This window comes from Amblyraja radiata, chromosome 2 (genome assembly GCF_010909765.2).
Source record: "Amblyraja radiata isolate CabotCenter1 chromosome 2, sAmbRad1.1.pri, whole genome shotgun sequence".
In the NCBI taxonomy this organism is placed as follows: Eukaryota; Metazoa; Chordata; class Chondrichthyes; order Rajiformes; family Rajidae; genus Amblyraja; species Amblyraja radiata.
The window spans coordinates 26,923,074-26,935,984 of NC_045957.1; the positions used below are offsets into that span (position 1 = coordinate 26,923,074).

The 12,911-nt window shown below is 43.0% G+C and overlaps 1 protein-coding gene across 1 annotated transcript in view; it reads right to left on the reverse strand.

Annotated features, from left to right (window-relative positions):
• The window catches only part of rheb (Ras homolog, mTORC1 binding), a 70,542-nt gene that overhangs the window by 40,191 nt on the left and 17,440 nt on the right, over positions 1–12,911 (reverse strand). The window contains exon 2 of the mRNA XM_033043916.1: positions 1,393–1,464. Coding sequence (XP_032899807.1) covers positions 1,393–1,464 — 72 coding nt within the window. The remainder of the gene's footprint in view (positions 1–1,392; positions 1,465–12,911) is intronic.

A 12,911-nucleotide genomic window follows, 5' to 3' on the forward strand; every position in this document is an offset into this window, starting at 1 on the left:
ATCCTACAGCATCTAGACCGCCAGGGGACCTATGCGAGGATTTTGCTTGTTGATTTTAGCTCTGCATTCAACACCATTGAGCCAGAGCTACTACACTCCAAACTTTCCGAGTTCACTGTGCCTGAACCCCTCTGTCAGTGGATCACAAGCTTCCTGACAGACAGGAAGTAACATGTGAGGCTGGGAAAGCACATCTTGGACCAGCAAACGCTCAGCATAGGAGCACCGCAAGGCTGCGTACTCTCTCCTCTACTCTCTCTGCACCTCCACTGAATCCTCTGTCAAGCTTCTCAAGTTTACAGATGACACAACTCTGATTGGACTGATCCAGGATGGGGAGGAATCTGCTTACAGACAGGAAGCGTCACAGCCGGTGTCTTGGTGCCATCGCAACAATCTGGAGCTCAATGCTCTCAAGACAGTGGAATTGATTGTAGACTTTAGTAGAGCTCCCCCTCCCCTCACCATCAACAACACCACAGTCACATCTATGGAATCTTTTAAGTTCCTGGGAACCATCATCTCCAAGGACCTTAAGTGGGGGGCTACCATCGACTCCACAGTCAAAAAGGCACAACAGAGGATGCACTTCCTACGGCAGCTGAGGAAGCACAATCTGCCACAGGCAATGATGGGTTAATTCTACACAGCCATCGTAGAGTCTGTCCTCACCTTCTCTATCAGGATCTGGTTTGGCTCAGCCACCAAGCACGACACCGGGAGGCTGCAGCGAATCATCCGATCAGTTGAGAAGGTTGACGAACTGTACAATGCAAGGGCCAGGACGTGAGTGGGTAAGGTCATCTCTGACCCCTCTCACCCTGGCCACAAACTCTTTGAATCACTTCCCTCTGGAAGGCGACTCCGGACTGTCAAAGCTGCCACAGCCCGACATAAAAACAGCTTTTTTCCCACGAGTAGTAGCTCTACTCAATAACCAAAAATCTGTAGCCTCCTTTTGCTCTGGTATTTCATTTAGTTCACATGTTTAATCAATAATGTTTTATTATTAATGTTTAATGTTTTATGTATCATTCTTAACTGTCACTGTATGTCATGTTGTCACTTGCGGGTGGAGCACCAAGGCAAATTCCTTGTAGGTGAATACTTGGCCAATAAACATTAATTTATTCATTCTACAAGTCTCTCCAACGCAGTTATTAAAATGCACGCCATGTATATTCTTTTAGATGCAACTGTTAAGAGCTGAGCAATTGCTGTTCAGCTGTATTTACACATACTTATTCAAATAAAATCCAGCTGGCTTGGTTAAGATTGCTCAGCATATTAGAACTGGTGCAAGGTCAGAGCATAGAAAAACAGGTTGCATCCATTTTGTCAATTGTCATAAAATTGTCAAATGCAACTTAAATTATAAAAAACGATACTTACTATTTTCTATTGTGGGGTCATACGAATCCACAAATTGCCCTTCAACAAACTGGATAGTCAAAGAGGACTTCCCTGGAAAAAAAAAAGAATAAATATACATGAATATCAAACAGCTCTCCTGAAAGACCGACGTTTTAAAAGATTATATCCAATAAGATTATATTACCATAAATTCCCGCTGCCTCTAAACTGCACAGCAATTATATTCAAAATCATTATTTGCAAAAATGCTGAGGTTTTACTGAGTCATGCACAAAATGTTACAGCACCACAAATGTAATCATACCATTTAATTTGTTTCTAATTTTAGTTATGTTTAGTTTAGAAATAGTGCAGAAACCGGCCCTTCGGCCCAGAGTCCACACTGACCAGCGAACCCTAATACACTAACTCTCCTACACACTCGGGACAATTTACAATTTTTCTTTACCAATGCCAATAACCTACAAACCTGTACATCTTAGTCCCGTAGTCAGGATTGAACCTAGGTCTCTGGCATTGTCAGGCAGCAGCTCTACCACTACACCATTGTGCCACTAATGCACAACATTTCTTGTATTCCATGAAAATAGGTTTGAAAAATCCTTGAAAACTAGATTTGTCATTAGTCACCAATAGGAAGTAAATTAATTCCTTATCCTATTTAAAGTAAAGGTTCTAGCCCCCCCCCCCCCCCCCCCCCCAGCTCAGGTGCTCCATCTCAACCCAAATGCTCCTTTTCCACTTCCGAGTGATCCAAGTCAGAGACGTGTGGCACCAAGGATCCCTACCGCAGGTAGAACATGAAATTTGAGCTGGGCTTGACGTCTTGGTATTCGAACATGCAGGTGCAGCAGGCAGTGAAGAAAGCGAATGGTATGCTAGCATTCATAGCAAAAGAATTTGAGTATAGGAGCAGGGAGGTTCTACTGCAGTTGTACCGGGTCTTGGTGAGACCACACCAGTATTGCGTACAATTTTGGTCTCCTAATCTGAGGAAAGACATTCTTGCCATAGAGGGAGTACAGAGAAGGTTCACCAGACTGATTCCTGGGATGTCAGGACTTTCATATGAAGAAAGACTGGATAGACTCGGTTTGTACTCGCTAGAATTTAGAAGATTGAGGGGGGATCTTATAGAAACTTACAAAATTCTTAAGGGGTTGGACAGGCTAGATGCAGGAAGATTGTTCCCGATGTTGGGGAAGTCCAGAACAAGGGGTCACAGTTTAAGGATACGGGGAAAATCTTTTAGGATCGAGATGAGAAAAACATTTTTCACACAGAGAGTGGTGAATCTCTGGAATTCTCTGCCACAGATGGTAGTTGAGGCCAGTTCATTGGCTATATTTAAGAGGGAGTTAGATGTGGCCCTTGTGGTTAAAGGTATCAGGGGGTATGGAGAGAAGGCAGGTACAGGATACCGAGTTGGATGATCAGCCATGATCATATTGAATGGTGGTGCAGGCTCGAAGGGCCAAATGGCCTACTCCTGCACCTATTTTCTATGTTTCTATCTATGTTTCCAAGGCAAACTTCAATGTTTGCCTTTGCTGAGAAATCACCTGACTTGAGTTTCCACTGTTGTCATTGTCCTTAATTGATTTAGCAGGGACATTGCAAGTAAGAATCTCATGGCTGCACATATGACAAGTAAACGCAGGACTTTTGACTCGAGAGAAAACAAACAGCTCTACAAATATACCAAACCAATGTCCAACATAAAAATTGGGACCTGAAGGATAGATTGTAGGTAGAAAAAGCATAGGAGGTCCAGCAACTTGCTGATATCCACAACCTATGCTGATTTCCACTGCAGAATCTCTTCAATATATACCCACTTGATGCAGACAAGCGTGCTATCAACAGATTAGTTCTTAAATGTTACTTATCCAGGAAGGCACAAAGATAATATCAGTCTTGATCCCTGTAGCTCAGACAGTACAGTTCCAACAACCCAATCCAGACATCCATTGCTATGTGGGGGAACCTGTGTTCGGCCTATGGCAGCATGGGCATCCCCCACGTGCTCCAGTTTTCTCCCACATCCCAAAAGCACGCAGGCTGGTAGGTTAACTGGCTGCTACAAATTGCCCCTAGTGAAGGAACATGGTGGAAGCTGTGGGCAGATGAGAGTAATAAGTTGCAAGAAAGCGTGTGGGAAATAGGAGTGTTTTGACTAAGCGTATACTTAATAGGCATCCTTTAATGTCATGAGGAGATAGTGATACAGATTTGGAAATTACCAGGGTTCTATAAGTGAAAAAAACTAATTTCAAGTTGAAAAAGGACAACCCAATTAACAAATAGCACTCATTCAATATACCCAAGAATTTAAAAAAAGAAGCATTTCTAGTAGGTCCTGTCTGTCTGTAAATGCTAAGCACAGCAGCATTAATCTTTGGGAGAGAAAGTCAAGGTGTAAAAACGATAAATAGTATTGGTGAATCTGCACGTTGTAACCTATGTATTTTTGTTCTAGGTTTAGAGATACAGCATGGAAATAGACCTTTCAGCCCACCAATTCCACAACGATCATCGATCACGCAACTTCAGTTACCTCATTTTTGCATCCACTCCCTGCACACAAGGAGCAATTTACAGAGGCCCAATTTACCTACAAAACTGCACATCTTTGGGTTGCAGGAGGAAACCAGAGCACCTTATTCTGATGTTAAGAATGAGTTAACCAAATTCTAATCTGGGCATTTAGGTACTTTCCATCATACTGCATACAACATAAATACAAAAACTGGGATTTATAAAGTCATAATAAAAACGATGTCTTATTGTGACTTTAGAAAATTGGACAAAGCTATTGGAAACAATCAATCCCAACAGAGATTTAAAGTAAAGTAAAGTAACATTCAGTAATGTTCTTCAATACACATGTAACCAAAGCTTGCTGTGAAATGTTCAACAATATGAAGCAAAGAATGGGTTGGAGGCCCTGCGAGTCGGCTGCCCAGCTAGCAGCGTGTTTGTTATTTAGACTTTTTTTTTGTTTTTTTAGTATGTCCAAATGTTTGTTTTAGTGTCTCTCAGTATGTCTTATGTGGGGGGTGGGGGGGAAACCGATTTTCAGTCACTTCCTCAACGGAGAGGCGACTATTTTCACGTTGCTTCTCAGCCTCCCTAACAGCTTGGATTGGTGCGGCATTTCCCGGAGTCGGGCCCAGAGCTTCAGCAGTGGACACAGCGTGGACTTTTCCTATCGCGGAGCGGGGCGAAGCCTTAGCGGGGCGAAGCCTTAGCGGGATCGCCAGAAAGGAGTGCTCCTATTGCTAGCCTGGTGACTTTGGCATCATGGGGCTATGGTCTGCGGAGCGTCTAGCCGCGGGCATGGCGTGGACTTATCATCCGGAACCTGGGATCGCCGGAGAAGAGCTCCGACCGCTGGCCCATAACATCCTGAAGCCGCCGTCTCCGGTAAGAAAGTGACTGATTCGGGCACTCCAAACCCCAGAGTATGTTCGACCATCCCGACGTCGAAGTTTCGATCATCCCGACGAGAGGGCGTCCGTAGCGGCGACTGCGGAAGTTCATGGCCCCGACCACGGATGAACAATGGAGGAGGACTGACTGGAACTCTGTTGCCTTCCACCACAGTGAAGAATGCTGTGGTGGATGTTTATGTTAAATTCTATTGTGTGTTTTTTTTCCAATTGCATTGCTGCATGGCAAATTCATTTCACTGTACCTTAGTTGGTGCATGTGACGAATAAATTTGTCTAATATCGCCAACATTTCATAAAGTCATCCTCTACTCGCCCTTTAAATTCTCTTCAAAGCTACAATTTACCTAAATTGGTCTTCATTGTGCATCTCCTCACGCCCCCCCCCCCCACACACACACACACACACACACACACACTACCATAAATCTAATCATAGGTGCTACAAGATCCAAGCATTTCATGTCAAAAGTAAAAACATTAAAGATTAGATAAATATTCATGGACATTATTTGTAATATTTCCAACCTAAACAATTTCTGAATAGCAGAATTCAACAGCAAAATAAAATCTCTGTAAACAGCCCAACTTGATTTTAATGGAAACAACATGCTGTGAAAATAATTAATACTAATGCCCAAAGCAGTAGTTTACACTGTGCAATTAGTTCTTTGTAGCTTAAACTAATTAACAGCCTTCTGCATAAACATTGAAAAAAATAGCCTTTTAAAAAATTACTTGCACTTGAATGCGTGTGCCACTTTAAGAACCACAGGTTCTTTAATAGGGCAAAACAAATTCAATGCTATCTTCTGATGAAGGCATCCACTTCAGAACTACTCACTTGACCGGAATTCTGGGTAAATAAAAAAATTGTGCATGCTTTTAATTGATACTAGATTTAGACATCTATAAATAGGATTCATGGATTTTATGCACAGTTTATTAGATCTACAGATTACACATCCATTATCCAATAATGCACAAAACAATTCATACCCTGTTCTGAGTAAGCACTTGCACATTATTTCACCCTGGCTAACATTAGCCTTAAATTATACCATAAAAGGACACATTGCTGGAGTAACTCAGCAGGTCAGACAGCATCTCTGGAGAACATGGATAGGTGACGTTTCAGGTCAAGACTTTTCTACAGACTGATTGTAAAAGTGGGGAGTCAGGTGTGTGGGGTTTGTAGGAGGTTACCTAAAATTGGAGAATTCAAATGATCATCCCATTGGGTCCTGTTCAATTTCTAACCTTGAGATGGTAGTGAGCCACCTTTTTGAAACTCTGCAGTCCTTTTGGTAAAGGTGTTCCAAGAATGCTGTGGAAGAGAAAGCTGCAGGATTTATGCCTGCTCATTCATTTAATGTTGTTCCTGAACCTGCCCACTCTCCTTTAACAGCCCATTCCAGATAACCAACTACTGTGGAACTATTAGCCCTCAGATCTCATTTAAATATCCTCCCTCTCATAAATATATGTCCACTAATTTTAGACACCTTCCATGGGAAGCAGATCTCACCCACCATGTCTCTCAATTTTATAAACCACCATAATGCACTTCCCAGCCTTCTTCACTCCAGGGTAAACAGACATAGCTTATCTAATCCCTTCTGATAACACAAGACCTCCAATCCAGGCAACATCCTTACAAATCTGTTCTACACTCCGTCTCACATAATCATGTTGTTCCTATAGTATGGCAACCAGAACTGTACAGGCAGTGGTGTTCTGAGGCTGGGAGGGTCACCTTTACGCAAGGCATGACTCCAAATTTTATGTCCATTGACTTGTTTTATCAGCGATCTTTAATGCTATAGATGGTCAAATACTGCCTTGGTGTTAAGAACAATCACTTGCACCCAAACCTGGAATTCAGCCCTTTAGACAATGCTTGGACCAATGTTGTGATTAAGGTCTGGAGTCATGAGGTAGTGGCAAAAAAAGGAATAAGACATGCCTCAAACCTTTGATAACTACCTACTAAATCAGAATCACCAACTTTATTAGATGCAAAAATATAATCACATGATAAATTGTGGGCCATACAAGTCTTTCCAACAATCGTGCTATTCCCTATTGCCACAATCAAATCATTTGTTGACCTACTCTAGAGGATATTCAAGAATCAACGTGTACGATTGGAGCCATGAAGATGCAAACACAAGAGTAGTGGAAGACCACCAAGCCCCTCAAGCCTGCCCTGGCATTTGTTATCATGCCTGATCTCTGCTCACCTCAATTTGTCAAATCCCAGTTCTCCATCGACCTGAATTCCACTTTCAAATACTTATCTCCACCTTAAATATCCAATGATTTGTCCAAACTAAGGACAAAGCATTTCACTAATTCACAACCATCAGTTTTAAAATGTTGGTTCCTTATTTTGTATCTGTGTCTCCTGGTTTGTGACTCTCCCTCTAGTGAAAACATTTCAATACCTTCCCAGGAATATAAAGGACAGTAAAAGCTTCTTTAGATATGTTAAGGGAAAAAGAGTAGCAAAGTCAAATGTGGGTCCCTTGAAGGCAGACACGGGTGAAATTATTATGGGCAACAAGGAAATGGCAGAGGAGTTGAAAAGGTACTTCGGATCTGTCTTCACTAAGGAAGACACAATCTCCCAGGTGTACTGGAGGACAGAGGATCTAAGAGGGTAGAGGAACTGAAAGAAATTTTCATTAGGCGAGAAATGGTATTGGGTAGGCTAATGGGACTGAAGGATGATAAATCCCCTGGGCCTGATGGTCTGCATCCCAGGGTCCTTAGGGAGGTGGCTCTAGAAATAGTGGAAGAATTGGTGATCATTTTCCAATGTTCAATAGATTCAGGATCAGTTCCTGTGGATTGGAGGATAGCTAATGTTATCCCACTTTTCAAGAAAGGAGCGAGAGAGAGAAACGGGGAATTACAGACCAGTTAGCCTGACTTCGGTGGTGGGAAAGATGCTGGAATCAATTATTAAAGAGGTAATAATGGGGCATTTGGATAGCAGTAAAAGGATTAGTCAGAGTCAACATGGATTTATGAAAGGGAAATCATGCTTGACTAATCTTCTGGAATTTTTTGAGGATGTGACAAGTAAAATGGATGAAGGGGTGCTAGTGGATGTAGTGTATCTAGACTTTCAGTAAGCCTTTGATAAGGTCCCGCATGGGAGACTGGTGACTAAAATTAGAGCACATGGTATTGGGGGTAGGGTGTTGACATGGATAGAAAATTGGTTGGCAGACCGGAAGCAAAGAGTAGGAGTGAGCAGGTCCTTTTCAGAATGGTAGGCAGTGGCGAGTGGAGTGCCACAAGGCTCGGTGTTGGGGCTGCAACTGTTTACCATATATATTAATGATTTGGAAGAGGGAATTAGGAGCAACACTAGCAAGTTTGCGGATGACACAAAGCTGGGTGGCAGTGCGAACTGCGAAGAGGATGTTAGGAGGTTGCAGGGTGACATGGACAGGTTGAGTGAGTGGGCAGATGCGTGGCAGATGCAGTATAATATAGATAAATGTGAGGTTATCCTCTTTGGCGGCAAAAACAAGGGGACAGATTATTATCTCAATGGGGTTAGGTTAGGTAAGGGGGAGGTACACCAGTCACTGAAAGTTGGCGTGCAGGTACAGCAGGCAGTGAAGAAAGCTAATGGAATGTTGGCCTTCATAACAAGAGGATTTCAGTATAGGAGTAAAGAGGTTCTTCTGCAGTTGTATAGGGCTCTGGTGAGACCACATCTGGAGTATTGTGTACAGTTTTGGTCTCCTAATTTGAGGAAGGACATCCTTGTGATTGAGGCAGTGCAGCGTAGGTTCACAAGATTGATCCCTGGGATGGCGGGACTGTCATATGAGGAAAGATTGAAAAGACTAGGCTTGTATTCACTGGAGTTTAGAAGGATGAGGGGGATCTTATAGAAACATATAAAATTATTAAAGGACTGGACAACCTAGATGCAGGATAAATGTTCCCAATGTTGGGCGAGTCCAGAACCAGGGGCCACAGTCTTAGAATAAAGGGGAGGTCATTTAAGACTGAGGTGAGAAAAAACATTTTCACCCAGAGAGTTGTGAATTTATGGAATTCCCTGCCACAGAGGGCAGTGGAGGCCAAATCACTGGATGGACTTAAGAGAGAGTTAGATAGAGCTCTAGGGGCTAGTGGAGTCAAGGGATATGGTGAGAAGGCAGGCACGGGTTATTGATAGGGAACGATCAGCCATGATCACAATGAATGGCGGTGCTGGCTTGAAGGGCCAAATGGCCTCCTCCAGCACCTATTTTCTATGTTTCTATTAGGCTCACTTAGGAACATATTTGGAAAAAGATAATCCCTTCATTCTTCTAAACTCCATGGAACAGAGACACAAACCACCTGGCTTTTCCAGACAAGGAAGCAACATCCCAGGAATCAACCTGTTGAACCTCCTTTAGACTATCTCCAATGCTACTATCCTTATTTTAGGCAAAATAACACAACTGTACTCCCTTCAAGCAACATTAGTCAACTGGTGGTATATCAAGACAAAAGACTATATATGTTCGATTCCGGAGCGAAAAGAAGCTGCTGAAAGAACAGTGGTCAGTGCGACGGGGGGGGGGGGGGGGGGGGGGGGGGAAGGGGAAGAAGGGAAGGCAAAGGAGACTGGAGGAAATGAAGGAGATAAGCAGGAACACAAAGTCTAACACTAGTGGTATCTGATGAGTAAGGAAGGTAATAATGGGAACTTAAGGGAGATATGAAGGGCGGATGGAGCCAGATGGGGATTAGAGATCTCATTTCCAAAGATACAAATAAATAAAAGTAATACAGGCCAAACAGATGGCATATTCCATGTGCGACCTCAAACATAATTACAAAGTGACCAAAATGTTTCTATGTCATAACTATTTCAAAAACACATCTATTTTGGTGACAGCAAAATGCAATACAGACCTTCAAAATTAAAAAATAGTATAGAACAAGGACAATGACAGAAAGCAAAGACCTCGAACAAAGTGAAACATTAACTTGAAAGGCAGTTTGTTTCAAGTGTACACAACATTTAAAGCAGGGGTCGGCAACCTTGTTCTGCATAGGGGCCGGGTGGCATGTCTGTGAGCGGATGGCGGGCCACATATACCACGTGTTCACATAGATCCCGCCCCCACCCCGTCCCGGATGGCAGGCATCAAATCACTTGTTCACATAGATCCCGCCCCTTCGAGGACGCACTGGCCCCTAGTTACGGAAATGGCGAACATGGCGTACCAACGGACCATTGGCTTGGCTCTGTCCTGAAGGTGGTGGCTCAAATACTCACACTCGCTCGGCCCCGGCCTATTGACAACCTGATCCCGACAGAGAAGCCCAGACACAGAAGGTGCGCGGCCGAGCCGGCGGCTTTGCGCAGGATGCGGTACAGCCAGAGCTCGGCACTGCTCAGGCACTCGGCCCCGCTCGGGGGGTACCGGAGATGAAGGAAGTCTGCAGGCCGGATAACTACGGGAAAATTTAAAAAACGCTTGCTCGCCGAATGATTTCGGGTTACGGGCCGCATTCGGCCTGGGGGCCGTAGGTTGCTGACCCCCGATTTAAAGGTAGGCAGTGACTCGCTGAGTCACTGCAGCATTTTGTGTCTACCTTCGATTTACTAGCATCTGCAGTTCTTGCTTAAACACATCATTTAAAGATTGCACACCTCACTTCACTAGCTGGCTGAACGACTACTTTCATACAAAAGTAATGAGGTCAAAAGCTGAAATACACAACTTATTCTGCCCAAGTCTTAATGTGTAAAAAGCTATTATGGAACTGAAAGAACACTAGTGTACAGGAAATTAAGCCAGAGGGGAAGAGTGATAGATAACATGTTATCACCAAAGCACTTGTTTGGACTGCTAAGTAATGATGAATGATACAACTATCATACCCCCTTCTCCCTAGATAGTTTGAAGCTGTGAGGATGCAGGGTGACTTGGACAGGTTAGGGAAGTGGGCAGATGCATGGCACATGCAGTTTAATGTGGATAAATGTGAGGCTACTTTGGTAGCAAAAACAGGAAGGCAGATTATTATCTAAATGGTGTCAAGTTGGGAAAAGAGGAAGTACAACGGGATCTGGGGTCCTTGTTCATCAGTCAATGAAAGCAAGCATGCAGGTACAGCAGGCAATGAAGAAACTAAATGGCATGTTGGCCTTCATAACAAGAGGAGTTGAGTATAGGAGCAAATAGGTCCTTCTGCAGTTGTGTAGGGCCCTAGTGAGACCACACCTGGAGTATTGTGTGCAGTTTTGGTCCCCTAATTTGAGGAAGGACATTCTTGCTATTGAGGGAGTGCAGCGTAAGTTCACAAGGTTAATTCCCAGGATGGCAGGACTGTCATTTGCTGAGAGAGTGGAGCAGCTGGGCTTGTATACTCTGGAGTTTAGAAGGATGAGAGGGTATCTTATTGAAACATATAAGATTATTAAGGGTTTGGACACGCTAGAGGCAGGAAACATGTTCCCGATGTTGGGGGAGTCCAGAACCAGGGGCCATAGTTTACGAATAAGTGGCAAGCCATTTAGAACTGAGACGAGGAAACACTTTTTCAGCGAGTTGGGAGTCTGTGGAATTCTCTGCCTCAGAGGGCAGTGGAGGCCGGTTCTCTGGATACTTTCAAAAGAGCTAGATAGGGCTCTTAAAGATAGCGGAGTCAGTGGATATGGGGAGAAGGCAGGAACGGGGTACTAATTGGGGATGATCAGCCATGATCACATTGAATGGCGGTGCTGGCTCGAATGGCCGATTGGCCTACTCCTGCACCTACTGTCTAATGAAGAGGGGTCTCGACCCAAAATGTCACCCATTCCTTCTCTCCAGAGATGCTGCCTGTCCCGCAGAGTTACTCCAGCTTTTAGTGTCTATCTTCGGTTTAAACCAGCTCCTGCAGTTCCTACCTACACATACCACCTTCTCCCTGTTTGCTTTAAGCCTCTAGGCAGGAAAAAACTGGAATAAAGAGGAAGAGAGATGGGGTCTAGGGGGCATTTCCCCCCTGTAGGATTCCATGGGGCAATGCGCCCGGCGGGGGTAAAAGGGGGCAGCGCCCCCCTTTATGCAGATTTTTTTTGATAATTGTACCTTGCAATGATACCGTTTTCTTGCCTGTTTATAGCAATGTTACAAAATTTTGAGATTTTAAAAATCAAGTCTGCAATTTATCCCATCAGATAAAGCATAAAAATAAGTTTAATTTGACACCTAATTCACTTTCATATCTCAAGTATTTAAAACGTTATGGCCATTTTCATACTGGGAAATGAGCATCTTGTTCCCTATTGATTTTCTATGGACATAACAAAAAAGCTGTGATCGTGAACAGTCAAAAGCCCATAACTTTCTTAAAAATTAAGAGAACTGAATGAAATTTTCAGTTATCATAGATTGAAGACTTCTGAAACAAATATAAAATAATCTTACTTGGATGACCTGAAGTTAAAGCATATAATTAGTTAGTTACCTAATTGTAGCTAATTTCAGACTTCAATTACTAGATCTAAACATCTATCCATTTCTTAATAAATGATTAACATTTTTAAATAGCCTAAATGTCCAAATAATATTCACAAATAATTCACAATAAAACATGATTTTTAAATCTCATTTACATTAATTTATAGACCAAATGGAAGGAATTTAGTGTTTAATTGCTGTAAATAAATGCCCATTTAAATCAGCTTTCCAGTGGGTCCCCGTGGAACGCGCTGGTTTAGAACGTTCACATTGCGGTAGATTTGTGCCCCCAAATGCCCAGAAAAATACTGCGGGATATAATGGGCCCAAAATGAGCTACTCGCAATATTAAACTTTGTATAACGGGTTCTTTAGAAGCCCTTTTTAATGTAAAAATATACAGCATACCTTCAGATATTTGCTTTATGAGCCCCTGCGGTTGCTGGTGGTCGCGGGTTTAGAGATTGATTTTTAAACTACTATAACTATTTTACGAGGCCTTTAAAACTAATAATAGCTTTTGCGACGGGGTCTTTCAGCGATTTTTCGTTAATAATTAACTAGGCTGAACATCTTCGATTTGAACAGCCTAGAGAAAATCGCGTTTTAA